The sequence below is a fragment of the Taudactylus pleione genome, unplaced genomic scaffold (assembly GCF_031769625.1).
Source record: "Taudactylus pleione unplaced genomic scaffold, aTauple2 ptg000199l, whole genome shotgun sequence".
NCBI lineage: Eukaryota > Metazoa > Chordata > Amphibia > Anura > Myobatrachidae > Taudactylus > Taudactylus pleione.
Window position 1 is genome coordinate 11,376,859 of NW_028284601.1, and position 27,507 is coordinate 11,404,365.

Sequence of the window (27,507 nt, forward strand, 5' to 3'; positions counted from 1 at the left end):
AGTACATGAGTTTATACATAGTATAAAATAAATTCCCTGTTAGATGTCTGTCTGTTTGTAATCTTGAGAACCACTTGACGGAATTTGATGCAGCTTTCATTATTCTATAGAGCATTTGCTGAGGAGGATTTAGGTATATGAAATATTAATGTCTGACAAATGGGAACACTTTCTTGGCTTATGCTGCCTAAACCATTATAAATATATCACAACAATGGACTTTAGTTTATACCCTGTAGAGATTGATACGTATTATCATACCATAATACTGTTGATACTAAAGTCATCATCATCATCTTGCAGTTCTATTTCTTTTTGAAAAATCATTTTTTTAAAAGTTGAGCTCCCTCATGTGTGATCTCACCAAAGCTGACTCAGGCACACCACATTCACATACACACTATAGTGACACATTTTTCCACCTATACATGTCTTATGTCATTTTGTGTTTTCTTCAAATAAATGAGCTCATTCCTCAATCTATTTCACATGGAACTGTCTAAGATCTGAACCACTGTATCGCTTATATGGTGGGTACACAACTGGAGCTGGATAGAAATTTGGAAATATTTATTGCAATTCCAGTAAGTTATAAGAAATATATTTAGTTTTATACATACGAAAAGGTATGTGCACATTGTCTGCATGTCTTATATTCCTATTTGTTATTAGTAAGAATGTAATATGATGAGAACAGTATTTCCTCAGCGAGGAACAACAAACATCTTATAAGTACGAGGTCGAGAACCATTGGTCTTGGGTTCTGGTGTGATGTCCAAATCATTCTTGTCCACTGTGGGCTTCAAAATAAACTTTTGCAGTATAGTGGTGAGAAAAAGGAAGATCTCCATGCGAGCCAGACTCTCCCCCATACACATACGTTTTCCTGGGAAGACGGAAGAGAAAAAAGAAATCCCATACTGTACATTAGGAAAAATTGGATTATGCTGACAATTTACAATGCATTTGGATGTATTTTCTCTTCATTTTCCTTGTCAAAGTTACATGTGTTCTATAAATGTTTCACCATTGGGTGGTGCATACAGTAGGGGCCCTTACAAACTTTTGCTATGGAGCCTTCAAATACCTGGGTATTCCCATTTGACCATTCAAATATGATTCTGAATTAATCCATATACCAAAGGGTATTCAAAACATATTTAGTATAATTTAATTTCCAATTATTTATAGGTTTGTATGTTTAACGTATCATATTTAAATTACAAGTTTGCTATCTCTTCAGTTAAACAAATTACAAAATTCAAGACAGCATGGATGTACTGCTTGGGGGACCATGCCAATATATCTAGAAACATTTCTAAGAGGGCAGCTGTTAGATAGCCATGGCAGAGCATATAGAGTAGCTTACAAAAATGTAATAAAAAAAGAAGCACTGTTACTTATTTATATGACAATTACTACAATGCATGTGAATTAACAACTTTTAAACTAAGAACCTGTTAACTTTAGGATTTGACTCAAAGGGCTCAATCCAATTTGAGGCGAACAGCCATTGCAATGTCATAGAAACACCAGCAATGCCACAGCAATTCATCCCCCTCATGGCCCAATCTCACCCTGGGCTTGTGCATTATTGCCAGCAGCTCTTTGGGGCTGTGAACAGAAATTAGTGAGTCCGGAGGTACTGTAAGTCGCACAAACTCGCACCTAATTGTATTGAGCGCAATGATACTGAAATTAGTAAAGTTTACTTTAAACAACACAATATAAAGGTCATCTTACTAAAGAGTAACCAAAGTCAGAATATTTGCTTTCATTTTCTTACCATCCTGGTTTAAGAAACAGTGATGACTACAGGTGACAGCACAATGTTATGCTACTCAACCCATTTCTAGTTAGCTCCTGTTCCCATCAATAACCTACAGAACATTGTGGAACCTTATTATTTAGTATTAAATATGTTATCTTTATAGTGACAACAGAGACTGACATAGATTACCACTGTGGATCTAGCACTACATACACTCATTTCATGTAGCCTACCCCCTCTGCCTAGCATGAGGTGTCTAATCAGGGTTAGCATTGCCCAGAGGTGTACAGAAGAAATCCCCAGTGGGTCCCACCTCATCCTCTAGGGGTCAGTAACTTGGTGGAGCAGGATCATAGAAGAACTTGGGTACTTGGTGTGTTTCTATGGATTATCCCTCTTGCCAATCTAAGTGGGTGGTCCTGAAACACCCCTGTTCCCTCCTTGTAAAGGGCCTCTGTTATTTGCATGTTTTCTGTGTAAGAGTGTCATTGCATTTTTGTTTTATACCTTTGTCTTGACAAAGGCATAAAACCGAAACACTTTGACATATGGAAGTGTGAGCTGCTATTCCCTTTGTTTCAGGGTAATTTTTTCGAGCTACAGTACATCCTATTTTCACTTTGACAATATCCAGAGCAGTTGTGGGGGTGTATTATGGATGTATAAATCTGATTTTTTTATCCTGTATGTATTTTTTTGGACCGTTTATTGGGAATTAGACCACTTTTCTGTGTTTATTATTTGTTTTATCCCTTGCAAGGGAATAATAATATATTGTTAAACTTTACCATATTAAATGTTTAATCATGTGACAGCATACCCACAAGACAACTCTGAGAAACAATGGAGGACCTAAAGAAACCATTATGGGATTCATGTTGTGTTTGATATCTTGAGTGGGTGTATGTCCATCCTACTCTGGAGTGATAAAAGATACCTTCATGTGCATTGAATTCCTTTGAACAGTGTGAGTGGGTTATGTTTTCTTTTATATTTTCCTGGAGTGCTTAAGTATTTGGAGAGATTGGATTGGCGAGTAAAAGAAACCTTTATATGTGTTTTCTACTAGTTGAGTAATGTACAGTATGCCCCTTCTTTACACCTAAGGATTGTGCATATTGGTGGTCAGGGCTACTATCTGTGTGGCTACTGCCAAAAACTACCTATCTATTCTGGCTGTCATTAATGTGAATGTTAAGTGAAAACTATACTGTACATTGAACATATTTTTTTCTTTTTACTGAGGAATAAAAGGCAAGAACTAGGTATACACGGGGACAAAGAAAATTTACAACTGTGGATTCTGAATCAAGGAACATATTGTATGAATATTTATGTTTGGAAGTAGTGCCCTCAGAGTGGCTCCTACCTGTTTGTTTTCTGCAATGATTATTTATATATTTAATATGCCCCTTAATGAACCAGACGTTTTATCTTGTGTTTTTTCCTGAATTGTAATTTGTTTTGCAATAGGCCATAATACTCTTCATATCAGAGTGTACTTTACTGTTCCTAGATGACAGGATATAGGAGATCATTCATTCAGCCAATTTATTTTCTAATATATTTTTAAAAGTTATAAATGATACTGTGCAATAAAATGAGTAGATATGAGCAATAGTAAGGAGAGCAGTGTGATAGGGTGTTCTTACTCTGTCACTCCTGTATCCAATGGTTTAATTGATTTGACTTGGCTTTTCTTTTTACTGTCAGTAACCTGTCATCAATGACCACTCCTTCTGGTATTCTAGGAGAGTAGTCATGAATAATCCTGGACCTGGGATCCTTTACTTCTGGGCAGAGCCATAAGTAGACTTTTTGGTGCCCTGTGCCAGAAAGAGCATTGACACCCCCTCATTTTTCAAAGGGACATAATGCACCCAAAAAAGGGGAATGGCCTCATGGGGAAGGGCCAGGGAAGAGAAAGGGGAGGTCAGGAGATGCTGGGGATGAAATAAGAGGAAGCTACAAGTGAGAATGATAATAAACAGAAATTTTACAGGCCAAAACAGCACCCCCTGACCTGTGGTGCCCTGTGCAATGGCACCGGCCGCACTACCCTAGTTACGGCCCTGCTTCTGGGTGTAGTTACTGGCTACAGAATTTTTTGCTGGTGACTGAGTTTTTACTCCTGACTACTTACTTAAGACCAGGACTATGTGGTAGCAGAAAGAATTATGTTTATTGTTCAAATATAAAGAGTTGGAAAACATCACTGTGAGGTAATGATAACAGTTATTATCCACAGATGGAATCCAATAGTGTAAGCACTTTACATGGGGCTCTGCTGACTTTTTTTTTACTCCTGCCCCTTTAACCAATACAGGTCAGTTTACATTTCTTGCATGGTGAAGGGATGTTATTTTCCCATGTCCACATACTGTCAGGATTAGGGGTGTTTTCCAAACTGGCTACACTAAATCTAGAGATTTCAATACTTCACCCAATGTATGGTACTTCCAAAAGACCTGTTCTGAAGTCTAGCTACCTTCTGTTATCCAAATGATCTCTAGAGCGGGGGTTACAAGATCCAAAGGCAGTATTGTCCATGCTACTATCATCATAACCCACAGGGTTCCAGATTGGAGTTTTGCCTCCTGGGACTCTTAGGTTGCAGTGTGTCTCTTTGATTCATTAAAGCACTATTACAATTTTTTGGGGCTGAGATGGTAAAACACCCAAAAGGGGCACTGAGCCCACTAAAACCAACAGGTTAGATTAAAATATTAGTTTTTATTAAATATTTGCTAATGTATGACTTTTGTGTGTGGGAATAAAGGGGGCCGAGCTACACTGAAAAATAGTAGGTACTAATTACATTTAAAATACTGACCATGGAACATTTTAGTACCTGCAGAAAAAGGAATGAAAGCTTTGTTCTTCTTAAAGCCACCATTCTCATCAAGAAAGTGCCCAGGATCAAAGTGTTCTGCATTCTTGAAGAGTTTTGGGTCCTTCAGAACTGAGGTTAGGATCGGAACCACCAACATGCCCTGATGGTATTTATAAATATATTTCCATCAATTTAACAATATAAGTTGCCTAACAGTTGTAAAATAAAGTTTTTGGACATTCTGTCATTAACCTTGTTACCTTGGGAATGTGATATCCCCTGAAGACTGTGTCTTCTCTTGCTCGATGTGCCAGTCCTATAGGGAAAATATCTGCACATCTCTGAATCTCATGGATCACGGCATCGGTATATGGCATTTTACTCCGATCCTCCACTGATGGACATCGATCTTGTCCAACTACACGGTCAATCTCATCATGAATCTTCCCTGTTATATTAAAACCAATAAAGACATTATAACAACAATGTGCATGCAGCTTACCTTTACATATAGCAATTTTCATAAAGTACACTGACAATCCAGGGTGATGTCATGATCGTAAATACCATCCTCAAAAATTAAATCAACTGCAGACTAGATTTAATATAGAGTCATAATTCAATAAAATAAAAATGCAACCTCCAATTGTGAAGTTTGAAAACACATTTGAAATTGTAATATCATTAAAGAGAAAAACAAAAAGTAACCAGTTGAGATGGCCAAAATTTAAATGAAATAAAACACAATATAACAGGTCCTTTATCTGAAAAAAATTATACTATATATCTGTTATTTGTTATTATTGTAAATAATTACCTGAATACATGGAAAGTTGATTTTATGACCACTCTGATTCCATTAAAGTAACAAAAAGAGACTGTTTTATTTTTTATTACCAAAACCTACCTGTAAGACTAGCTGTTATGAATCTTATGCCTACTCCATGTGAATAAGCTAGAACCAGGCTAGCGAGGTTTTCTGCCATTAACAACTGCATGTTGTTCCCTTAGAACTAGGAACGCCAGGGCTTACAGCTTGAAGTAGTAGCAATTCACACTGAGGAACAAAAGGATTCAGTGGTGAAAGTAACAGTGGGAACTGAAACTGGTACAGTTCTCTGTGAGTTTGGTGAACAGTCTAGTCAGCTGAAAGTGTGGTATGGAAACCTTTGGGTAATAGATCAGCTGTTGATGCAGCTTTGAGAGCCGATGGTGCTGCTTGGGGCCAGTAATGAAGAGAATTGACAATTTATTTGTTTTGAGAGCTGATGAGGCAGCTTGGAGCCAGTACAGCAGATAGTACACAATCGATGTGGCTTTGAGAGCTGATAATGCAGCTTTGAAGCTGGTACTGAAGAGAGTTTAATAGTTGGTGCAGTTGATGTGGCTTTGAGAGCTGATAATGAAGCTAGGAGCCAGTACAGAACATGACACACAATTGATGCAGCTTTAAGAGCCGATGGTGTGGCTTGGAGCCAGTACTGAAGTGAGTTTATATTTGTTTTGGCTTTGAGAGCCAATGACGTGGCTTGGAGCTGGCTCTGAATAGAGTTAAATAGTTGACGTAGTTGATTTGGTTTTGAAGAACCAGTGCATAGGCTGTGTACAAAGTTGTGTACTAATTAGTGTACAATGTCCTGATGAGTTGGTACATAGATCTGAGTACAAGTTTGTGTCCAAATTAGAATACAATGTCCTAACAAGTTGGTAGATAGATGTGAGTAGTGAGTTTGTGTACAAATAGCGTACTGCAGTTGAGAATAAAGATAATTGAAACTAAATGAAACGATTCAGCTTGAAGAGTCCAAACCTGCTGGTGCAGCTATGGAGCTGTTGAAGAGGCTTAGCATGCCACAGTACAGCACGGGAGCTGCTGGTGTGGCTTAGGAGCCATAGCAGAGGCCACGGAAATTGGAGGTAGATAAGATATACAGCCGGAGAATCAAAATATCCTTCCATGAGGTGAGACAGGAAACTGATCATGCAGCTAGAGACCCATCAAGAATGCTATAGTCATCCAGGTGGCAAAGGTGCAGTGTGTACAAATAGGAGGACCGCCCAATCACGTAGTGCTATTGATAACATGTGTCATCCTGAGGCGTGCTGATCACCTAGTAACTGAGGAACCCTGAACAACAGTGTCCTGCAACCGTAAACTTCTGGAGGGAGACAAGTTTTGACCGCAACTTGTAACACTAGCCCTGTTTGCTTCTTCAGTTAAGCTAAAAGTTTCCTTAAATTACAGTATTTCTAGTATACTGATCAAAAGTATATGCACTGCATAACCACATCTGTAGGAGTTGGTGAACATCACAATCCCCTGACAAAGCTAATTAGTAGAATGGTGATATGTCATGGTCTACAGAATTAATTAAATAGCTGCTTTAGTTTTTAGTCCTTTCCAAATTGGAGATCTTGGACTTTCCAAATAAGAGAGCTTGGATTTACTGATCTTACCTTTGACCACATCACTGTCTGCCAAGTAGAGAATAGAGAAACTTGATCGACTACAGTGGTCAATAAGGGCATTTCTTACTGTGAACTCCAAGGTGGAGATCCTCTCTGCTACTTAAGGTTACGCTCCCAACTTCTATATTTTGCAGAAATTGTTCCTTTCCTTGTAAGACTATGGGGTGAAGGGAGGAATTTAATTAGATCCAATATTTTTGAGGTGTGAAAATTGGTTCCCATGTTTCCACTTAAACATTTCTTTTTGGGTGGCAAAAACATATAGGATCCACATTAACACATGGACCTATGTATTTTTGCAGGCCCAGCTGCAATAACAGGGCTGGTTATCGAGCATTTTTGTTTACAAGCCTCAGGCAGGTGAAAAAATGCCAGATAAGTGCCAGCTACCTGTCAACATACCAGCACATGCTGCTATATGCTGGGCTGCAGTGGGACCATGGAGACTACTTTCACTGAGCAGCAGCAGCAGTCTCCTCTCCTCTGCAGGGGTATGGGGGTGCAATCACACTGATTGTGGCTCCCCTGGATTTGCCTCTGGCTGAGGGGCTCACAGCGCCTCCCTCTTCAGTGTGCAGTACCATTTTTTTTCTCTTTTTTTCTAAGGGATGTGTGGTACTTCCTCCTGCGACTAGGCCACCCCCTTAGGTGGAGATCCTCTCTGCTACTCAAAGGTTACACTCCCAACTATTACACTTTGTGGAAATTGTTCCTTTCCTTGTAAGACTATGGGTGGAAGGGAGAAATTCAATTCGACTCAATATTTTTTCAGGTGCGAAAATTGGTTCCTGATTTTCCACTTTAAAAATGTTTTTTGGGTGGCAAAAACACAGAGGTGTTAATATCGATCCTATGTTTTTTCACGGGCCTGGCCGCAATAGCAGGGCTGGTTATAGGGCATTTTTTTTCACCAGCCGCAGGCAGTTTTTTTTTCTTTTCTTTGCTAAAGGGTGTGTGGCACTGCCTCCCACGACTATGCCATCCCCCCTGAAAAGTTCTGACTTCAGGGCTAACTGAATTAGATTGGGGATCGATAACCTGGTGGTAGAGTACTGCAGCTAATTTAATTCCCCCTAAATCCATACATTTAATAAACTGTAACCAGGGATGCCATCAAAAATTGTGGGGCCCGGGACTGATAAAATAGGCAGGGCCCCCTAGGCCCCCCCCTTAACATCATGTTGTGCCAGCTCACAGGGAAAAATGTATTGCGGCGTATGTAGGAGGTGGAGCGGGAGGGCGGCCCCAAGCGGCTGGGTGAGAAGTAACTTGACTCCTTCTAAGGTGCTGCATAAGTGTGGGGGGGGTATAGTGAGGGGCTAGTTGGCAACTTTGTTTGGGAGGCAAACACAAGTAAGTGGCCCTGGCTTTGCTATGTGCCTCTGCATGCCCAGGGAAAAAGGCCCGACACCCTGGAAGTCTAGGGTGGTAATGAGGAAGGGTTATCCCACTGGGACCTTACTTGCTCTGACAACCTTGGCGGGCACAGAGGGGTACCCTTAGCTTGCCAAGCACTACATCCTCACTTGCCTCTGCGCGGTATCTTGACTTTGGCATCTACTTGACTCCCGGCAGACTAAACTTGAACAGCAAAGAAGCCGTTATAAATATATTATCTTGTCCTTTCTTATACAGTATCTGTATGTACAGTGTGTGCTTCACCCTATATGTTCTGCCTTGTGCCCCCTATCTGTTTTGCCTTCCCTTCTCTGTATCCCACTGTGCTCCACATCCCGCATTGCGCTTCCATTTCCCAATCCCGCACTGTACTCCCCTTCCCTTATCTCACCCACACCGTGCTCCCTCTTCCATCATCTCACCCACACTGTGCCCTCTAATGTCACCCACACTGTGCTCCTCGTCCCTTATCTCACCCACACCATGCTCCCCTTCCCTCATCTCACCCACACTGTGCCCCCTAATGTCACCCACACTGTGCTCCCTGTCCCTTATCTCACCCACACTGTGCCCCCTCAAGTCACCCACACTGTGCTCCCCCTTCCCTCATCTCACCCACACTGTGCTCCCCTTCCCTCATCTCACCCACACTGTGCCCCCTCAAGTCACCCACACTGTGTTCCCCCTTCCTTCATCTCACCCACACTGTGCCCTCTGTCACCCACACTGTGCTCCCTGTCCCTTATGTCACCCACACCGTGCACCCCTTCCCTCATCTCACCAACACAGTTCCCCCTAATGTCACCCACACTGTGCTCCCTGTCTCTTATCTCACCCACACTGTGCTCCCCTTCCCTCATCTCACCCACACTGTGACCCCTAATGTCACCCACACTGTGCTCCCCTTCCCTCATCTCACCCAAACTTTACTCCCCTTCCCTCATCTCACCCACACGGTGACCCCTCAAGTCACCCACACTGTGTTCCCCCTTCCTTCATCTCACCCACACTGTGCCCCTTAATGTCACCCACACTGTGCTCCCTGTCCCTTAACTCACCCACACCGTGCTCCCCTTCCCTCATCTCAACCACACTGTGCCCCCTCATGTCAATCACACTGTACTACCCCTTCCCCCATCTCACCCACACTATGCCTCCTCATTTCACCCACACTGTCACCCACACTGTGCCCCCTCCTCTCACCCACACTGTGCCCCACCTCCAACACTTACCTATTACAACACTGGCCAGTCCTGCTCCCTGCCAGTTAGCTTCTCTGCTGTGCTGCTGTCATCAGTCCTGATGCTGGTCGGGTGTCCCTGGAGAAGCTGAACACACTGCACTGACTGGGGAGGGGGCGGAGCTTCCTGATGACTCATTGGCTCTCAGCCAGTGATAAGGGGAGACTGAAGCAGACAGCTCAGCTCACTTCAGACTCCTTAGATCACTGGCTTAAATATCCGAGGAGTCATCAGGCAGCCGGGCCCCACCCCCACCCCAGTGCTGCTCACAGTGCTCAGCCTCTGCTCTGACAGCTTCTCTGCTAATGCCGGCCCAAGGCCAGGTCCAGCGCATGTGTGCAGTGTCTGGCTGCAGATTGCTGGCGGCACCTTGTCCTCCTGCCCAACCAGGCAGCCTCAGTGGTGGGCGGCCGCAGAATGTTGGGTGGAGCGAGCCACGGCCGATGTGACACTTTTTTTCAAAGGGATTTGTGTGCTGGCCGCAGCGTAAGTAGGCGGAGCAGGAGGGCAGCCAGCACACACTTTTACAGTACAGTAACAGGGGGGTAGGAGCGGGCCCCCTGAGTGTCCAGGCCCGGGACTCCAGTCCCAGCAGTCCCCCCCTGATGGCGGCCCTGACTGTAACATTGAAATATAATTTGCATTAACAACAGGGAATGCCATTCCTATATCCTGCAATGTACGTTTACGTGTGTTAAGTGAACCAAACTATGGTTATTATTTGGTGAACAAAACACAAACTGGGTTTGCAATATGGATCTTTAATCCACATGCAAAAAAATAATAACATGCAAAATAATATTCTCTATAAACTCAGAATGAGACATGAGGAGTAAAAAGCAGCAATAGCAACATACTGTACTGTACATGTTTTCATTAGTTAAGACTTTAAAATAAGACTACTGCACTGTATGTGTTCTCACCCTTTGGAGCAGTTCTATAGATTCATTGCCAGTCTGATCATACATTTTTAGAACTACAAGGAATATAGGGCCTGATTCAGAGCCGGACGCAATTAGCGCTCGCTCGTCCTGAAAATAGGGGTGGCTATTCATATGAACCGTTCGCTGTTTGCGGTCTGTTCACACCTCTAGGTCTGAACGAGCGAACAAAACTTGTGGTCGTTTTTTGGGAAACTATGCCCCCTGGCCGCTCGCATCCTACGTCATGTCCGCTATTTATTAGATTAATCGAGTACATCGAACAGGGTATGAGCTGCTCGCTATTCTTGTGGTTGGTTTTTGCTTCCACAATTTTGCGAGCAGTTCTGGCTTAAAAAAAACCCTGTGACATGGTCAATGACGCTGCTGTTTTAAGTATGCACACCCATAAAACGCCCGTTTTGACCTTTAAGCACGCCTGCGATCGGATCTCCACTCCCCTTTCAAGCACCTTCCCCTGTTACCACCCACATACAGTACGCCTCATCCTGTCACTCAAATTAGCAGGCATTCTCTATTTTGCGAGCACATGAATTTCGGCTGCACTGACTGGTTCGCGCATGCTTATAACGATCCGTATGCATGCGCAGTTGGGCAAACATCGCATGGAGCGAACGAGCTGCCGCTTACGAGTGGCTCTGAATCAGGCCCATAGTACTTACTATAAGCATTTACGTAAAGCAGGAGTAAGGAAAGGGTTAACTTAATGTTGCAAACAAAATAAATGTTAAAGAATCCTAGCTAAGATGATGGCCCAGTCCCCCTCTAATGGGAATGACCAACTCGCCGCTATCAAAAGGCAAATGCTACCCAGGCACTCTTATGCTATAATAGGCCGCATAGAAGCACTGCTTCCCACAAAAGCTTGGCTCAAAAAGCTGAGCCCTGCCACCCATCAGGAAATAATCACACACCAAGGAAGCACCAGCCCTGATGACCATCATCTTCTATCTTTTAACCTATCCCTCAGTCATTCTCCATCCCTGCCTCCCAAGACCACCATCACTAAGTGTAATCTTCAGGCTATACTTCCTTTCTGCTAAACTCACTTCTCTCCTTCATTGTCTCTCTCTCCTACCCTGGCTAAGCTGTTTCCCTGTACAATTTCTCTCTTATTCTGCTCTTGAGTCTGTTGCTCTGGTGTTTACTACTCACCTTAACAGATCCACGCCAAAACCTTGGCATTCCAAATGTACCAGATATCTGCAAACATGGTCACATACTGCTGAGAGACAGTGGAGGATGCTGACTTCTTAAATTTCAAATGTATGCTCTCAACCTACAATGTTGCCCTCTACCTTTCTTTACAGTCATATTTCAAGACCCTTATCTCCTCCCATGTTTTCCAAACCCATGAAGTCTACACCACTTTCAACTCCCTTTTCTCCACCCCTCATCACTTCCCTTCTCTCTCTTTGCGTTTACCCATTCCACTTCCATTTACATCTCTGACCTCATCTCCCCATCACAATCCCATCAGCCCTCTTCACTCAACAAATGCTGTCAACTGATTACTTCCTCCCACTCGCACCTCCAAGATTTTGACCGTGCTGCTCCCTACCTCTGGGACTCTCTCCCTCTCCCCATAAGACTCTCCACCTCTCTACAAATCTTCAAACAGGCTCTCAAGACCCACTACTGCATCAATACATTCCAGCTACCATCCTAACCTGTTGCTACATACTCCTATCTCATTGTCTACACCATCTGTGCCAGTCCTGTTTGTCTGCCCCTCCTCATTAGATTGTAAGCTCTCATGAGCAGGACTCTCTATCATCTTGTGATTCTCCATACTTATACTTTCATCTAATCCTTACACCCCACTAGGGCACATAACACTTGGTTGCTTACATCCTTTTGTTCATTTGAGTGTTATGATTACTGATGGATCAATGTATATACACCTTGTCCTTGTCCTGCATTGTATTGTACTGTAAGTCCCTGGCAAAGAGCCTTTTGAGAAAACCCCTGTATAGGGGATAAACGCGTCAAGGAACCAGTGAACTACTGACCGCTTCATACATTTCTGTAGCACACTTTGTTCAAGTGGTGGTTATCCGGGCTCCCCGCTCCAAGCCAGCTGGATCCCTGAGTGCCTAGCTCCTGGCAGCCGCCTATACTACACTCAGCGGCTATCTGACTTTAATTCCATCAGCCGCCGGGCTCCTACATTGTCAGGATGGACACGTGCATATTGATTGAGGCTGGTGTCCTTCTCCTCCTGGGGCTCCTGTGCCACGTTGTCCATCTCCGTGCGGGCTGTTGCCCATCCGCCTGTGGTGTGTGTGGGGGCCGCTCCGGTGGCACTGTCCAGTCCAGCTTCGGCACCCTTTGTGCAGCACGTTGCACTTCTCAATCAACGGATCTCCATTATCCACCCAGAGTGCGGGCAGGAGCCGCAATAACGGCGCTATTCAGCTGACTATCACTGCCGCTACAATTCCATCCTATGAACCTCTGTTGGGTAAGGAGTTTCAATCTACAGAATTTACCCATTGGGATGTGAGAGTGACTTGTGACACTGATCAGCTATAGTACCACATTTCTCATTATTTGGGCAGCCTTATTTGCACATACCATAGTGTGAATTGCCTGTTCCGTTTCACTGGATATTAAGTTAGCCATTGGGAATTATTGGATACAATTTCTCTGAACTATTATCCCAATTACATGGCTGTTTGTATCATTTATGGTTACAATTTTTAACAATTACTTGTTACATGTGTGTATGTTTTATTGTGGGGGTTTTACCAGCGCAGATACCTTATTTCTGTTCTCTATCTTGTTTTGAGGGCCTAATGCAGAAGCCCCTCTGGTATCAGCTGAAGGTTTTTATATTAAACAGCAATTGAACAGTCAGTGCACCTATCTGTTTTTCTCTTTATCTGATTTAGAAAAATAGAAGAATTTTTTTATTGTTTGAGGAGCGCACTTTGAGGGTTACACAACCCTTTAACAGACAGACGCATGCTTGTCACTGATGCTTCGAGGGTGCAGGTACAGCTACAGCCCACACATTTCACAAAGACAGAAAAAAAAAAGAAGAATTTTTTATTTTGTTTGGAGTGCACTTTGGGGGTTACAGCACTCTTTATTGGACAAGCCAGCTGGCCCTTTACTTATGACACAGACACACGCAGTCGCTGAATGGCAAAAGTGGCCAGAAATTTTTCGGGCCACCCAAAGCATCTCCTGCACGCCCCTGTCGCTTTTCAGAAAATTCTGCACCACCAAGTTTATTGTGTGAGCAAAACATGGGATGTGCTGGAATTTGCCCAGATGTAATGCCCGCACAATATTGGTGGCGTTGTCAGATATCACAAATCCCCAGGAGAGTCTAAGTGGGGTAAGCCACTGGACAATGATTTCCCTCAGTTTCTCTAAGAGGTTGTCAGTGGTGTGCCTCTTACTGAAACCGGTGATACACAGCGTAGCTTGCCTTGGAACGAGCTGGCATTTCAGAGATGCTGATACTGGTGACGCTACTGTTGTTGCTGCGTAAGGTGATACATTTACCCAGTTGGCTGTCACAGTCATATAGTCCTTAGTCTGCCCTGTTCCACTTGTCCACATGTCCGTGGTTAAGTGGACATTGGGTACAACCGCATTTTTCAGGACACTGAGGACACTTTTTCTGACGTTTCTGTACAGTCTCGGTATTGCCAGCCTAGTGAAGTGGAATCTAGACGGGATTAGGAACCGGGAACACACTACCTCCATCAATTGTCTAAATCCCACTGCACTAATGGCGGATACCGGATGCACGACTAACACCAACATAGCAGTCAAGGCCTCAGTTATACGTTTTGCTTCAGGATGACTGCTGTCGTACTTCATCCTCCTCGCTAAGGACTGTTGGCGGGTCAATTGTTTAGTAAAAGTAGTGGTGTTCCCACTTCCTCTCTGGGATGATGAACAACTCCCAGCAGCAGCAACAGCACTAGGAGGAAGTGGTTCTTGATCTTTCCCTATTTTATTTTTATCGGAGAAAGTTTGGTCTTCCATTTATGTTTTATTGATATATACATGCGGCTAAGGCGCACACAAACACAGAAAATAATTTTTTATTTTTGTTGGAGACTAGTGCACTTTGTGGGTTGCACCCCCCTTTAAGAAATTAGCCAGCCGGATCTTTACTTATGGGACACAGGCGCACGCTTGGCACTGCTCCTTTGTTGATGCACGTGCAGCCACAGTGCACACAATTCACAAACACAGAAAATACAGCACCCTTTAACGGTCAAGCCAGCCGGCCCTTTACTTATGACACAGGCGCACGCTTGGCGCTACTTTGTTGATGCACGTGCGGCTACTGCGCACACAATTAACAAATACAAAAATATATTTTTTAAAAAAATTTTTGGAGTGCAATTTGGGGGTTAAAGCACCCTTTAATGGACAAGCCAGCAAGCCCTTTACTTATGGGACACAGGCGCACGCTTGGCGCTGCTCCTTTGTTGATGCACGTGCAGCCACAGTGCACACAATTCACAAACACAGAAAATAATTTATTTATTTGCTTTGGAGTGTGCTTTGGGGGTTACAGCACCCTTTAACGGTTAAGCCAGCCATCCCTTTACTTATGACACAGGCGCACGCTTGGCGCTGCTTTGTTGATGCACGTGCGGCTACTGCGCACACAATTCACAAACACAAAAATTTTTTTTTTTTGGAGTGCAATTTGGGGGTTACAGCACCCTTTAATGGACAAGCCAGCCGGCCCTTTACTTATGGGACACAGGCGCACGCTTGGCGCTGCTCCTTTGTTGATGCACGTGCAGCCACAGTGCACACAATTCTCAAACACAGAAAATAATTTTTTTATTTGCTTTGGAGTGTGCTTTGGGGGTTACAGCACCCTTTAACGGTTAAGCCAGCCGTCCCTTTACTTATGACACAGGCGCACGCTTGGAGCTGCTTTGTTGATGCACGTGCGGCTACTGCGCACACAATTCACAAACACAAAATTTTTTTTTTTTTGGAGTGCAATTTGGGGGTTACAGCACCCTTTAATGGACAAGCCAGCCGGCCCTTTACTTATGGGACACAGGCGCACACTTGGCGCTGCTCCTTTGTTGATGTACGTGCAGCCACAGTGCATACAATTCACAAACACAGAAAATATTTTTTTATTTGCTTTGGAGTGCGCTTTGGGGGTTACAGCACCCTTTAACAGTCAAGCCAGCTGGCCCTTTACTTATGACACAAAGCGTTTCGCTAAGCTAATGTCGAACCGCCTTAAACTTTTTCTCCCCAATTTGATCCATTCAGACCAGGTGGGATTTGTCCCTGGTCGGGAGGCCAGGGACAATACTACTAAGGTTTAGACCTGATCCACGAGGCTGTTTCTCGAATGGTCCCAACTATACTTTTGTCTACAGATGCTGAAAAGGCGTTTGACAGGGTAGACTGGGACTTCTTGATGGGGGTGCTGGAGCATATGGGCTTGGGTCAGACGGGCATCCAGAGAATTTGAGTGCTTTACTCCACTCCTTCTGCGCGTTTGAAGGTTAATGGGGATCTGTCTGAGCCGGTTATGATTGCTAATGGCACTCGACAGGGTTGTCCTCTTTCACCACTAGTATTTATTTTATGTATGGAGGCCCCAGTGAGGGCCATTCATCTTAATACTAATATAACGGGGCAGACTGTGGGAGGGAGAGCCCTTTTTGCGGACGATCTTTTGGCGGTAATTACAAGCCCATGGACTTCAATCCCTAACATCTTACATGAATTTGATTGTTTTGGAGCCCTTTCTAATTTTAAAGGAAATTTATCCAAATCTAGTGCACTTAACCTCACAGTAGATCAGAAATGTATGGAGGATATACAATCTTTCTGCCACTTGTCCGTTGAACTCCCAAAAAATTACCAAACAAAAGTGCAGATCCTCCCACAAGTCCTGAGACAAGCGATAAATGGTGAGATTTTGAATTCTGGCTATAGCGTGGTTGAAACGACGACAATTTCCTGCCCGTGTAAAATTACTCTACAATCAAAATTTGTCGCCTAGAAGCGATTGCAACTGCTTTAGTGACACTTCCCCAATTCACTAACTTTATCTAACGGCAATCGGCAAAGATCTAGCAAAGTGCCCATATCTATTCCCCAGATAGGACAAATGTGTAAACAGAGACCTCAGTTTTGCTGCAAGTAACCAGTACGCCTAGAATCGATAAAAACTCCTGTAAAGAAAAAGGAAAACCTTGTAAACTAAAACCAACTTCTGGCCCCACTACCAATAAAGCAACTAAAAAATTATGGTGCCCCCCTGCGACATGTACGTGCTTGTACGCACCATTGCAAAATGAGCTGCAACAGTCCACAAATGAAAAGTAAGCAGAGCAACCCTTTGAAAAGAACTTCTCTACAGAATAAGTTCCAGCGACTCAAATTCCCTTACACAGAAAAGATATGGAGTGAAAATGGCATTAAACGGTGTATTCGATATCCACTTTAGCCCAGTGGGCTCGCTCGCCAAAACTTTTCACCCAAACCAGTGCCTGCTCGGAGGATTGGTACATCTCTCGGCAAACTGCCGAATCTAACGCGTCATTGACAGATCGCCGTTTCGGGTACGAAAGATGCTGGATAAATCTAAACTTGCCCGTCACCCACTTAGGTAGAAACCCCAAAGGCGAGGTACAAAATCCATTCCCCAGGAAAGCCAAGAAAAAGCCACACATGTGCCCTAATCTAACCTCCGCTACCCATTTTATTCCTAACGATTTCCGGGTGATTGCGTATGGACTGAAGGTTCCGTTAGCAATATGACGTATATATTGTGCAATACGAGCAAACAAAAAACCCAAATTAAAAACCCTCTAAAACCATGTAACACCCCTTCGCTTCTCATTTCGATATCCCCTTGACTGGCTCCTGCACCGCCAATGCAGCTATATTACTGGCTGATGGCTGTCACCACACCGCCTGCAGAATTCAATGCACCTACGCCCGGCTACCTGTTGTACTGGGCATTATTGAACACATAGCCCTCACTGCGCCCGGCACTTGAGGTACTTGGACAGGCTGGACAGTGCTGTCTCCAGGCGGGTGTAGTAGGTATTACCGCCGGACGCATGGCTGGCCGTTCAAATCCTGACAGCGGCAGCCCGGCAAGGGAGAACATCCAGATCATCCCTAAGGTAAGTATCGCTAACCTAATTCTACCCCCTAACCCTAACACTCCCTTAGGGGTTCCTAACCCTAATCCCCCCTTTAAACCTAAACCTAACATCCTCATCCCCGCTGCCTGAACAAAAGTCCCCCCGGGGGTGCCTAACCCTAACCTCCCCCCGGGGGTGCCTAACCCTAGCCCCCCCTTCCCCTAGCCTAAACCTAACCCTCCCAGGGGGTGCCTAACCCTAAGTCCCCCCGGGAGCCCTAAACCTAACCCTCCCTGCCCCGCGGCTGCCCGCGCCCGGTGCCTGGCTTACCTTTGTTCGGTATGCCGGGCGTCGGTCTTCCGGCGTCTGGTTAATGACAGGCGTCGAGTTTTCGATGCCTGTCATTAGTACCGCTCCGGAATTAGAAAGTCTGGAAGCTGGCGGTCGGCATTTAGACCGTCAGCTTCCAAACTACATCCCCTCTATGCAGGACTGCCGAGTAACCTTTAACCAAAAAACTCCATGTCCTTGAATCTCGAACTGAAACACTGCCTAACCTTCCTACTTCTTCCTGAAAAAACTGCATGTCCTTCAGCACATCCATGCATTCCCCGGCCGGGTTTTCCAGTAAAGCTCACCGCGAAATTGAACAAGCCGGTTAACCAAATCAGGGATGAACAATGGTATCCCAACCCCCAAAATTCCAACAAGGCCTTCGCCTCAAACAAACACTGAGAGAACATACAAACTCCATGTAGATAAAATTGTTGGGATTCAAACCCAAGCCCTCAGTACTGTGAGGCAGGAATGCTAACCACTACAATCAAGCTGCCCGCTTATGCCTTTTAGCAACCGCTGTACTGGCAAATATGCCCACAAACTTGCTTTTTCTAATGCTCCCTGCAACCAGAGTACAGGAGAGCATAACAAAAACCACACAGTCGGGCCATGGATGGAAATTAACCCTCAAAGTCTGCACTGAGAGGCAGTAATGTTAACCACTACACCCTCTGTGCTGCCATAACTTTAACCTCAAATCACCTAAGTAGAGCTGCAGTTGCACAATGGACCCCATTCCCTGCTGCAACCGGGACCCCAGCTGCTAATATAGTACTAGATTTCTTTGGGCTTTTATGCTTACCCTTAATCATTTGCGCAAACCTCCCTGAGCCTACAGTGCCTAAGGTGTATCTGGAAAATTTGCTAAACACAGTAAAGAAAAGTAAAAACTCTGCACAAATTAGACAACATGCTCACGTGATCACAAATTGCTCACGCTGCACAAATAAATCAACATGCTCACGCTGCACAAATTACACAACATGCTCACGGATGAAGGGCCGGCCCTGACCGACTGCCCGCTAATGCTTATCCCTCGCTGTGCGGTGCGCCCACTATGACTTGATTCACCTTTTGATCATCCTGGACATCCGAAGACACTTCCTGTAGACCCTGGCAAACTCTGAGACGTCAACCTGAGGGCCTGAAATAAAATCACATGAGGTGGAAGCATGGGGTGTAACCTCCTCCAGCAGATTAGGGTGGTGAAACGGTGGTAGCGGGCTCGGAGTAAAGGGGGGGGGCATGCAACATCACTGATGTGCGGTGGTGGCTGTAAATGCTGGTCAAAACAGGGGCTGGTAGTGAAATGTGGACAGGAAGGGAGAAAAAAGGGAAGGGGGATCTGATGCTGTACGGTTGCTGGGAAATGGAGGGGCCATCCAGCATGCAAAGATGGGTGAAGGCTGGGAACAGCTGCGAGCGCCTATTCGGGGCCGCATTGGTGACCATTACCTGCATGGGAAGGGGGGGCTGACCAAAGGTGAGGGGGGCCAGCTGGGTCTTCAGGACCCAGCAGTGCACCATATTCCTATAAGTAATAAAGTCCCTGGAGAAACTTGACTATGTGCCCCTGGGGCTGAAAAAGAAAGGAGAAGGTGGTCGCTGGGATGCTGCCCCCTGCTCATAAAGTGGTGGGGACGGGTAAAGTATCAGGAGGAGACAGCATACTGCTGTGTGGGGCTGGCTGGGGAAAAATGGCCACCGTGGTGGTGTGGGTGGAGCTAACTGGTGGTGTGGTGCGCGGGGGGGCTGAGGTGCCGGGTGAGGTGTAACATGGCAGGGGGTGCTTGGTTAATCGGGGCTCTCCCTGCAAGTGGGCGGTAAGCAAAGGGGCAAGTGGGTGCCAGGGACACCAGGGTGCTCGCTGCACACTCGGCTGTGCATGTAGCAGCAGGCCATTGCACACCACGAGCAGAGCCTGGAGGAGGCTGCTGCTGCAGGGCAAGTGGTCCGGCTGCAAGCACAATGGGCGTGGTATAGGGGGGCGAACGGTGGGCACAGGGGACACTGAAGGCGGAAGTGCCGGAGAGGGAGGAGGGGTGGCAGTGTGCAGCATGCTAATGACACACAGGGGTGAGGTGGGAGGCATGAGTGAAGACAGTGGGACTGGCTGAAATGGGATGAGTAGCAGATAACAGTAAATGCAGTAAAGTAGCAATATTCAGCCCTTCCTGGTTCCAGAATTGGAAAAGAGGAAAAATGGCTCCTCTTCCAGACTATTTATAATGAATAGTAGGGGCACTGCCCTTTATTGCTGCTATATGCTATTATTTTTGACACATTCCTGGCTACGCCCCCTCCTCTCTTTTAACCCCTGGTGAACTAGCAATATTCCATCACTAAACAAGGTGCTTATCTTTCCTTAAACTTATTCAAGTATTCAGATCTATGACTGCATTGTAATCAGAAAAACTTGGCAAATGTCAGGAATGAGAATTTTTCTTTACCTGGACCAGAGTTATCAGTAGGAGCTGGTATGGATTAAGAAATGATAAGAAATCTAGGCACAGCGCAAGGAGATAGCAAGGTGTGAGTCCTAGGAGATTAACCAGATGGATTCTAGCATAAGGCTGGGGGCTTATTATTGCTATTATGGTCAGCTGCGATTACGCATGCAGGTCCATGATGAAAAAGTGCTAATGACTGCAATCGCAAAGTTATTATAGAGATGCCCAAAGCCAGCATAGAGACACCCACTACTTCTTTCGCACATCTGTATTACTTTGCAATCCTACAAATACATCGGGAATATTGAGTAACTTTGGCCCCTCACGCACAATTACAACATTTCTGACCTTCTTCAGAAATTACTAACCTTGTCGTAAGCAATGAGCACTCAAGCTGCGTATGCTGTCGCAGTGGCTAATTTTTGCACGCCCCTGTAACAGCGTTTAAACGTACTGACATGCCTGCATTTCATTGACCTCCCCCCGTCAACACCCCCAAATGCTCACTTCCTGTCAATCACTCTGCGATGGGTCTTCGTAGTCTCTGTGATTGCAGTGTAGCCTTCACACACGCGCACTGCGATGGATATGCATGCGCAGTACGCAACAATCAGTCATCTTGTGCGTAATTGCAATAGCGATCCATAATGAATCAGGCCCTGAGACCGTTAATGCATGATGTAACCGTACTTGGACCAGTATTGCCTATGGTAAATGGGGTGGAACCAATATTGCACATGGCAACTGGGCTGTGACTCATAATGGTAATGCAACTGGTACTGTAACTGGTCTGGGACCGGCAATGCAACTGGTAACTGAGCTGGGACCGGCAATGCAATTGGTAAATGGGCAAAGACCGGAAATGCAACTGGTAACCGAGCTAGCACCTGTATATCAATAAGTAACCCGGGCTGGTAGTGGTATAGCACTATGTAACCAGGCTGGGAATGGTATGGCACAAGGTAACTGGGCTGGGACTGGTATGGCACTAGGTAACCAGGCTGGGACTGCTATAGCACTAGGTAAACTAGGTGCAAGGCTGGGACCAATATCACTAGCAAGAACACTAAAGAGACTGATCACTGTAAAGTGCAAGTTGAATCCATTGGCAGAGATAGGCAGGAAGCTATAGTAAATCATAGACTGTAAGTGGTATTGTTGGGTATATTGCAGGTAGAAGACAACATGCAGGTGAATTTAAACTAAGTACAGGATCACAATAAGGTGGTGTTAGTGAGCACTTGCAGTCGCTGAGCAAACCAGATTGTGTTTAATAGTTGAGCAGTGTGAACTGCAGGTTATGTTGATGAGCACTTAATAGGCTGTAGCAGAGAACCACTGATTATAAGGTTTTCAGTAGATTGCTGGTTGCAGGTTAAAAGTAGCAATGTGAGAATTGCCCTGGTATGCAGATCAGACTGAAGACTGGCAGTATGGCAAATGCAGGCTGAGCTGTATTCTGCAGAGTGGAAACAACAAACTGGAGATTACAGATATTCTGCAGAATGGAATCTTCAGGATGAAGCAGATACTCTACAGTGTGGAATCTGCAAACTGGGGTAAACACTCTGCAGTGTGGAAACAGCAGTCTTCAGTGGATACTGGGCCTGATTCAGAGCCGGACGCTCTGAATCAGGGCGTGTTTTTTTTTTTTGCGAAGCGGCCTCGTGGACGCTCGCATAGCTGTGGGTTACCACCGACAGCTTATGCGAGTGTCCATGATGATGGTCGCGATGGTCAAAACCATCGCAACCATCGGGCTTGCGACGAGACCCTTGCGGTAGGGTCTCATCTGCGGCAAGCCCTGGAGTGATTTTGGCTCTATCAGATGATGTCTGATCAAACCAGGTTGATTTTGCCTTATAAATGACTGCTACATTAAAACACTGGGCAGTCTTGCACAAGACTCGCCGATGCCTGCATTCCTCAGACTATTACATACAGTATATCCCTAAACTGAATTGATCAAATGTAATGTACAATGTAGGAACTCTTCAGATGGGGGTCAGTTAACTGTACAAAGCTCGATATGGAAAACACACATGTAAGTTTACTAAATAGATCACAATAATCTGCCCCATCACTTTAAAGCTATCTAATGTTTTGGAGATATTCATATATTATGGGGGGTATTTATCAAAGCTGGGAGAGAGATAAAATTGTGAGAGTTAAAGGGGGCGATTCAGACCTGGTCGCTAGGCTGTGTTCGCTCGTAGCCGTACGACTGTTGCAAACTGCGCATGTGTAAAAGACGCAGTGCGCAAACCAGTTACTGCGATTGGGAGATGATCGCTCACAGCCCATAGCCAGCCTGCTACATTGAGTGGCAGAACGGGCCATTTGTGGGAGGTGACAGGGGATGAGCAAAGTAAACGGGGGTGTGGATTTACGAACGCAGGCATTTCAGTGCATTTTAATGCCATTATAAGGGCGTGCATAATTGAGACGCATCAACAGCATAAACATCACTGAGCTGTCTTACACACAGTGGTGCTCACAGTGCTTGAGGCAGGCTAGGGTCTACCTCAAGATCTGTGTGTGGGTCCGATGACAGCTAATTGTACCAATGTTTTAATACACTTCCTGGAGATGATGTGCGCAAATGGGCGTCTTCTGTCCAGGCCGGTGGGCATCTAACTTTGCACGGCGATCGCACGCTAAGACATAGGGGGCGTCCTTTGTCTTAGCGTGTGCTCGCGGCATTTGCAAACTGCCCATACTAACAGCTGAGAGCGAATGTAGCCTAGCATCTGGGTCTGGATCTGGCTCAAGGTACTAACCAAATTGCTTCCAATTTACATTTTGCTGATTGGTTGGTAATTTATTTTTTACAATTTTCTCTCCCAGCTTTGATAAATACCCTCCCAGAGATTTAAAACACACTAACAAGAATATGATATTTACCTTGTACCTTTGGGTATTTAAGCAGTATAAGAAATCCATATCTCATTGTCAAGCTTGATGTCTCTGTACCACCAAAGAACAGGTCAATCACTGTCCCATGTAAATTCTCATCATGAAATTCCGTGTTTGAATCATTTTTTTCCTGGAAGATTTTGTGCAGGTTTTATTATCAACATTTTGGAATAATTATTCCAACCCCAAATTCCTCCATCTACTAAAATAGCTACGAAAACCAAATGGACAAACCTACCTCCTCCATCTTCACAAGAAAACAGTCAATGAAGTCCCGTGGGCTGTTCTCATCCAGTGTTTCCCGATGGAATTTCACCATGTCCCTCACAAACTCTCTCAGCTTGATATTATATGCAAAGATTTTGTGATGGGGGCCGGGAATATATCTCAATAGGTTTGGGAACATATTAAGAAGCTGAAAAGTTAAATATACAATTTAAAGATAGAGGAAATAAAAACTGGTTAATATTATTCTTTGAACAAATTACAAAATGATAACACATCTGTAGAGGTATCATTCAGAGGTGGATGTAAGTCTATTTGTGGGGAGGAAAATAGGCATTTCCTTACTGTGCATGTACAACAATTTGCTGCCACTTAGAGATGAGAGTCTCTTAGACTTGTAGTCCCTTACACCTCGACATGTGGAATGAGGTCAGGCAAGCATAATTTAAGTAGAGTGACATCCAGATTAATTTGCACACAGATATACGTGTGTCAATTACTGTAATACCTAAAATGGTAATTTTGTGGCTGTGATTAATGCACCTACTGTATATTAGAGCTGTAAAGTGTTAAAGTCTAAATAGGGTTCTAGATGTCTCTGTTCTAAACTATAAATTCAATCAGTTTCTTCAAAGTTATTAGTATTAGCTAAAATGTATTCACTTGGCAGCATATTTAAATTTTTTGCGGTACTTAATAAGCTTTCTTACACTTGGGTACTATTCTTCTTTTGATATGAAAGGAAGACCGACGTACAGGGCTATCAAATAGAACATGACCTTAAAAGACATGGGCTGAAATGTAATGAGAGAAACTTCTCAAAATTGACAGTTTTTGGTGATTTTTGCCTTAAATTTCAAAGCGGAATTTGTTTTCAAAGGCAAAACCAGGCTTTTTTGCCACTTTAAACTATCAAAATTCCTATGCATGACCTTTCCCCCATGTAACCATGTGCTGCCCCACAGAAAACCTTTTCAGATCTCATTTACAGTAGATATTCCAAGATAGGTCCTCAGCTAGCTGGAGAACTGAGCATATTCTCATCAAAGCTGCCCTGCTGCATTATTTTTTAGCTCCAACTCTTATTTTTAACCGGTCCCTTCAAATATTACTGTTTAAACTTGTATTTTGAAAGCAGTTAATATCAGCTACAGCAGATGGTGAAGAAATGCAGGGCTGTAATTAGGGGAGTGTGACTGATGTGGCCACACAGAAAAGAGTGCAGGGCTTTGTGGGAAGCACCACTGCCACACCACGGCCCCTGCTTCTGCTGTGGCAGTGCTGCCTATAGCATCTATTCGATGTTACAGACAAGCAACCTGCCATAATTATAGCTGCCCAGAGGTGCTTGTGGACACTCCAGGCAATGGTGATGTTACAGGATCTCTCCACTCCTGGATCAGGCCCATTGTGCTGACCTATTCAATACCTTGTACCTGGTACCATATTTCACCTGCAGTGGTAAATCTCTGGCAATTTGGTAACCACTCTGTAACCTCCCCCAAACGGTCACTGTATGTCAATCACTCCATGCTACGACCGCCATTGCAAAACCATTGCGCCTCTAAAGCCAGGTACACACTAGACAATATGTTGCCCGAGCGCCGTAAGCGACATAGCCCACTGAATCTGCATGCAAGACCGATGGGCGATATGGTCAGCGGGGTCCATTCTACTGAATGCACTATGTCCCCGCTGTTATTCCATTGCTGCCGGCATCAGCAAGTGTGTACGCACTTGTCGATACCAGCCCCCCCCGGGACCCGCTGCAGACGACAACATGTTGGGTACACATCGTTAAGTATGTACCCAGCATAACATATGAGTAGACTGAAAACACTGTCTGCTTGTGGCCAAAATCAACTCTACGTTCACCTTGAATCAGGCCCAGTGTCTGAAAAAGCCATGTCAAAAAGCTGATTAGTTATTTAAATGTAATGGTAGTTCATAATGCTAATGTTAAAGTATTCAGTTTTTATAAAATAAATGTACCTGGCCAGAGAGAGAATTCAGTCCCTTGAACATTTCTCTAATATAAGATAAGAGGGCCATGAACTTCTTGTTCTCATAGTCAAATCTCTCACCAAACACTATAGAGCAAATAACATTAGAAACAGCCAATCCCAGCAGGTATGTTGGGTCAAATGGGGTATCTGTAATTGAAGATATGAGGTATAAATACATACATCTGATCAGTCTAGAGAAGTTTACATAAAATGGATGAGCCTAAACATATGTAACCTAGTCTAGTGTATATATCATACATCACTGAGAAATACCAATTGGAAGTACATGAAGACATCACACAAAAGCGAACATTTCATGGGAGAGATTTCGTTGGTTATTAGAATTACTCTATACAGAACTTTGGAGTAAAACACAGAGCATGACCAGTGATGTCACAGCAAGTTTGAAGGAACATGCTATAATTTGCTAGTTAAGTCTTTCGACCCATGCATGAACGTTGTCTCCATACTCTGTATACGACAGATAAAAGAAACGCTTTGGTGGTTTTATTATATAATTCAACAAAAAGATACTTGCCAGGTAAACTTTTGTTATAAAAATAAATGAATGAAAATTCGGAACCAATTATAATTGTAACACCACTGAGACAAGGAGATAATAAAATAAAAGGTACAGTACTTAAGACAGAGATTATTCAATGATATCTGTATTGCTCTCCCCTAATTAAAAAGGGTGTCCTCTCAATCAAAAAGATTGTGCCAGTTGGATTCTGTCACAGATAAAATGTGTTATAAGGTGGATTTCATATAGAGCAACTAAAATGTGCAAAGTGCCTTATAAATAAATATAGACTAAATAAATAGATGTGTGTTTTTAAAACACTGTTAAGGTGCAAGAATAAAGTGTATATGTGCAATAATGAGTGAAATATGCATAGAACCTGGGTTTTAATATATAAAAAAAATTAATGGTTAAAAATAACAATATAAAGTGTTTAATATTGCATCTAATGTGTCATTAGTGCACAGTAGGGAATCCATATATAAAAAACTACAAATATATGTATTTTACACTTTAAAAAATAGTATACAATTTATTTCAACAATTCTAATATTCCTGTTCAATAAAGGTTTGCACAGAAAAACATACACATGAATAATACAAACTGAAATGAATATAGTCAATAAAAAATAAAATAAAAAATATATAAAATGTTTTTTCAATGGAGAAGGCTTAAAGCAACAAAGATCATGTATTGATCTTATCTCAGTATTTAGGAAGGTCCAAGAAGGCAGGATAAAATTCTCCCAACATGTTTTGTATAATCTCAAGACTTCATCAAGGGGATTTTCTTTGTTGCTTTAAGTCTTCTCCATTGAAATTTTTTTATATATATTTTTTATTTTATTTTTGATGGGGGAGTGATCGAAAAAACGCAGGCATGCCAGTCCTTTTGAATGCCTTTACTTGGTTGTGCATAAATTAGCCACTGCAACAGCATACGAAGCTTGAGTACTCACTGTGTGCAATGAGGTTAGCAATTTCTAAGTAAAGTCAAACCTGCTGTAGTTCTACATGAGGGAACTATGTTACTCGATGTTACCGATGAATACACAGGTCTGCAAGGTATTACGGATTTGAGTTAGCGGCAGTGGGCGTCTCTATGCTGGCTGTGTGATGGCTTTGCAATTGCAATCATTAGCATATTTTCGCAGCAGATCTTCTTGCGTAATCACAGCTGCGATCGTAATATCGATCTATAGTGAATCAGGCCAAATGTACATCATTTGAATAGTGACTAAACAAAGTGTTGGATGTTGAAAACAGCCAGTATTTGTTATACATTTTTA

At 43.8% G+C, this 27,507-nt stretch overlaps 1 protein-coding gene across 1 annotated transcript in view; it reads right to left on the reverse strand.

The window, feature by feature from the left end:
• Positions 1-638: 638 nt before the first annotated feature.
• The window catches only part of LOC148518794 (cytochrome P450 2A13-like), a 49,202-nt gene continuing 22,333 nt past the window's right edge, over positions 639-27,507 (reverse strand). The window contains exons 4-9 of the mRNA XM_088477120.1: positions 25,682-25,842; positions 23,703-23,879; positions 23,453-23,594; positions 4,865-5,052; positions 4,623-4,764; positions 639-886 (exon numbers count right to left, since the gene is read on the reverse strand). Of these exons, the coding sequence (XP_088333246.1) occupies positions 705-886; positions 4,623-4,764; positions 4,865-5,052; positions 23,453-23,594; positions 23,703-23,879; positions 25,682-25,842 (992 nt within the window). The 3' untranslated portion in view covers positions 639-704. The remainder of the gene's footprint in view (positions 887-4,622; positions 4,765-4,864; positions 5,053-23,452; positions 23,595-23,702; positions 23,880-25,681; positions 25,843-27,507) is intronic.